The 4,236-nt window shown below is 42.4% G+C and overlaps 1 protein-coding gene across 1 annotated transcript in view; it reads left to right on the top strand.

The window, feature by feature from the left end:
* Positions 1–4,236, top strand: part of SCG3 (secretogranin III) — a 36,346-nt gene that overhangs the window by 6,585 nt on the left and 25,525 nt on the right. Inside the window, exons 5-6 of the mRNA XM_004709430.3 lie at positions 1,994–2,136; positions 2,955–3,104. Of these exons, the coding sequence (XP_004709487.1) occupies positions 1,994–2,136; positions 2,955–3,104 (293 nt within the window). The remainder of the gene's footprint in view (positions 1–1,993; positions 2,137–2,954; positions 3,105–4,236) is intronic.

Below are 4,236 nucleotides of genomic sequence, written 5' to 3' on the forward strand. Positions count from 1 at the left end.
TGTGTGTGTGTGTATCTCCTTTAGGTGTGTATGTTTACATGTCTCCTTTAGGTGTTTTTCTGCCTTTTTGTCACCATGATACTCACAGTGGACAATGGTGGACAATGGCACTACTATACAGAGTCTGAGCACATTCCGTTCTTGGGGGGTAATCACCTTTCTCCTTTTCCCCTTAGCTTTTCCCACACTACCGGAGGAAGCTGTCTTGCTTGAGGCTGCCCATCGCTATAGAGTTTGCAGATTCCAAGAGAGAAATTCCTTCCTGTGAATCCCCAAAAGCCATAGGAGAAAGGAATAGAATCTAAATAAAAATACGAGGGGGTGGGGGGTTGTTTTTCTTTAATGAATGAGGATTCACTGGGCAAAATCTGACCAGAAACTCAATCCCTATTTTCTGGAGAAAACATTTTTACACCTTTTACAGTGCTTTTCAATTTATGTAATATGTTATCTGATCCTCACCAACAATCCCCAGGAAAAGGCTGTTTTCATAATCTTCTTTTACAGGGGTCCACAGACATGGTGCTAACAAGAGGGGTCACTGGGGTTAAACGTCTCATTTCCCCCCAACCTGCCTAGAGGGGGCAGAGTTAGGTGGCTTGTAAACTGGATCTGATGTACGCTGGATAGATCGGAAAAGACCAATTGATTCCTGGTAATTCTCCATGAAGGTGTTGCTCCGCGTGATCACCACCAGCTCGACTGGGGCCTTTCTTTCTCTCACAATGAGCGCTTCCTTTAGTCTGAATTAGCGCTGCCAGGTGTAGGCCCAGGAAAGCCAAGGATACATGCATGCTTGTCTCCAAACATTTTCTTCTTTTTAAAAAAATTTTTTTAAATAATCATTTTATGAGGGGCTCAGACAACTCATCACGATCCGTACAGACGTCATCTGTGTCCAGCACATTAGTCCATATGTGGACTTCATCATTCTCACAACACCCGCTTTCCACGTGAGCCCCTGGTGTCATCTCCTTGATGTGACTCAAATCTGTTGGCACATTTTGAAACTTTGATTTCTAGTCACCTAAAAGAAGTTCCATAGTCTCTAGAGAACAGAACTTGTCGCTTTAAAAGCTACCTTTCCTAAAGGCACTCAGACACACATTCCATTAGAAGTAAGACTTATTGCAGGTGCATCATAAAATCTTCAATGCATGCTCTCTGATTCTAGGTTTGAAACAGATTCATCAACCTCCGGTCTAGGGATTTGCCTGCAAGGGGAATCCATGTGGAGAATATTTTCAATGTACTCTCTGCACAAAAATGAAATATTAAGTCATATAGCGTACACGCAGGGGCAGTTCTACCCTGCCTGGTAGAGTAGCTATGAGTCAGACTCAACTCAATGGCAGTGAGAATCGCATAGACAAGTGTGCCTCAGAGATAGTGGGAGTTTGATTCCTGGTCGCCGCAATAAAGCAAGTCACGTGATCTTATTGGTTTCCTAGTGCATATAAAAGTTATGTTTACACTATACTGTAGTCTAGTAAATATACAACAGCATTAGGAAAATATTTTAAATATTGTGAGAATTACCAAAATGTGACACAGAGACTCCAAGTGATCACAGGTTGTTGGGAAAATGGTACCTGTAGACTTGCTGTACACAAGGTTGTCACAACCTACAATCTGTAATAAACTCAGTAGTGGTGAAGTGCAGCAAAATGAGGTAGGTCACACACCATGCCATAAACATATAACATAGTACCTAAATACAGCATATAGTTTACATTATTAGTGATAATAATAAAGGAAGCTTTTGTGTTGTTTCCAGCTCTTTTCTCTTAAAATCACATAAACTATTTCAAGTTTTCTATTATCCTAACTTGAAACCCAATTTTATTTCAAACAAAGAGTATAGCAGACATCACCAAACCTGTGATCCAAAGATATCCGCATATACACAAATGAAGTCTAGATTATAAGGAGAACTTGCTCTATGAAACAGGTGTGTGAGCACTTGACATAAAAGTGTGCTTGGTCTGTCCAGATGATCCCGATGGTCTTCATCAACTAGACGGGACCCCTCTCACCGCTGACGACATTGTTCAAAAAATCGCTACCAGGATCTATGAGGAAAACGACAGAGGAGTATTTGACAAGATTGTTTCTAAACTACTGAATCTTGGCCTGGTAAGTCATACGTAGGAGAGTGAGTTAAATGTTTAGTGCAGTTTGGAGTCTGCCAAGAAGCCATGCCACTTGATTCCAGGAGCCAACGCATCCACTTTGCACTCGATTCCGTAGGTTTTAAGAATAAGGAAAGTATCGTTCTTTCCATCCAGGAGGTTACAGTCTATCAGAGGAACTAGACCAACAACTCCATAACCAAACACAAACTGTGGAAGAGCCATAACAACAGTTCGGCAAGCAAAAGGCTGACTGATAGCCAGTTGGGAAGCAAGGAAAATCTTTAATTCAGTTTGGCCTTGCAATTAGCAGTTAGCGCTCAACTCCGCCAGCTGTCTGCTTCTGGAAAGATTTCCAGCCTCAGAACCTCAAAGGAGCAGTTCTACTCCATCCTAGAGGGTGACCATAAGTCAGCCTCTACTCGATGGCAGTGGCTTAGTTTCTCAGTTAGCTTGGCTCACAAGCCCTGACACAGGGACAAGCTTGCAGTCGGTGCAAACTTTGTGGCGTTTCAAAGGTGATCTACGCTCGGCAGCTGTGCAGGGGACAACCCTTCAGCTGTTCTGTGCTCAGCTGTAAATGTTCTATGGCCTCCAAGAGAAAGGACCGACCACCTGCGTGCTAGGCCCAGAGACGCTTCTGCGCAGGAGTGCCTCATAGCTCCTGTCGCAGCCCACACGTGTGGCAGCATCTATGAGGGTTCTTCGGAAGACGCAGCCCCTCTTTTGAAAAGATGTGGTCAGTGGCAGAGTTTAATCTCGATTTTTTTAAAACGCAAAAATGGAGATAGCTGTTACTTATGTTTCGCCTTTTCATAACAGATTACAGAAAGCCAGGCGCACACACTAGAAGATGAAGTAGCAGAAGTTTTACAGAAATTAATCTCAAAGGAAGCCAACAATTATGAGGAGGAGCCCAGTAAACCCACAAGCAGAACTGAGAGCCAGACTGGAAAAATACCAGAGAAAGTGGTATGTATATGTGAAATATATGTGTCTGTTATATGTGTATGTGTGTTGTGTTTGTGTGTGTACTTCTATCTATATACGATTAATACCTTACTTGGTACCAAAGATGATTTGGGGTACATGGCATTTTTACCCCACTTAAAATGTATGTGCATTAAATAATAATAAGTGAATTTATATCTAAACTCTCTCCCAAATATGAATGACAGGGGAGGCAGAGTTAGTTAATAGGCTTAAAGTGTGAGGCGGCTAGGAAAAAAAGAAATTACATTTTTTTTAAACAAATGGCCTTAAAACTCTTCTGTGCTCTCCGTACTTCCCATCCCCACAGCTGGCACCTTTTAAACTGCTTTAAGACCCACCCACTCAAAGAAAATACGAAATTCATCAGAGAACCCAATTGACATCCAAGCCGAACCCGGAGTAGCTAGTTCCATGATCCTTCTCTCCCTTTATGTCTTCCTTCTTCGCCAGTCTCTAAGATTTCCACATGCTTGACCCGTTCGATCATGTTATCTAAATGCGTGCACTAACCTATTTGTTCAACTAGTATTTATTATCAGCTGTGTCCTAAGCTGATGCTGTGCTAATTTTAAAAGACATAGTCCCTGCTCTTTGACGTTTATGGTCTAGAGCAGTGGTTCTCAACCTTCCTAATGCTGCGACCCTTTAATACAGTTCCTCATGTTGTGGTGACCCCCCCCCCACTCATAAAATTATTTTTATTGCTACTTCATGACTATAATTTTGCTACTGTTATGAGTCGGGGCGACCCACAGGTTGAGAACTGCTGGTCTAGTGGAAGCAGTAGATGGCCTTCGAATTGTCAACCTATTTTTATGACCAATGCATGAAGCTCTCCGAGAACAGAAATGAGTCCTCATAACAAAGGAACTCGCTCTGGACTCGAAGTCTGAATGGTGAACACGCAGGACAGTTGTAGAGAAGCAATGGACACAAAGACAGTGGTGTGACTGGCACAGAGGATTTTCAGAGACGAAATTGGAGAATTGGACCCAGGCCAGACCATGCAGGACTCTGTGAGATTCATACATGATTTCAGATCTTTATTGTAAGTGACAGGGAAATACTGGAAGATTTTAAGTAAAGGGGTTACATGATCTGATTGATTAAA

Source organism: Echinops telfairi, unplaced genomic scaffold, assembly GCF_000313985.2.
Source record: "Echinops telfairi isolate 266 unplaced genomic scaffold, ASM31398v2 ScPeMD7_8;HRSCAF=38, whole genome shotgun sequence".
NCBI lineage: Eukaryota > Metazoa > Chordata > Mammalia > Afrosoricida > Tenrecidae > Echinops > Echinops telfairi.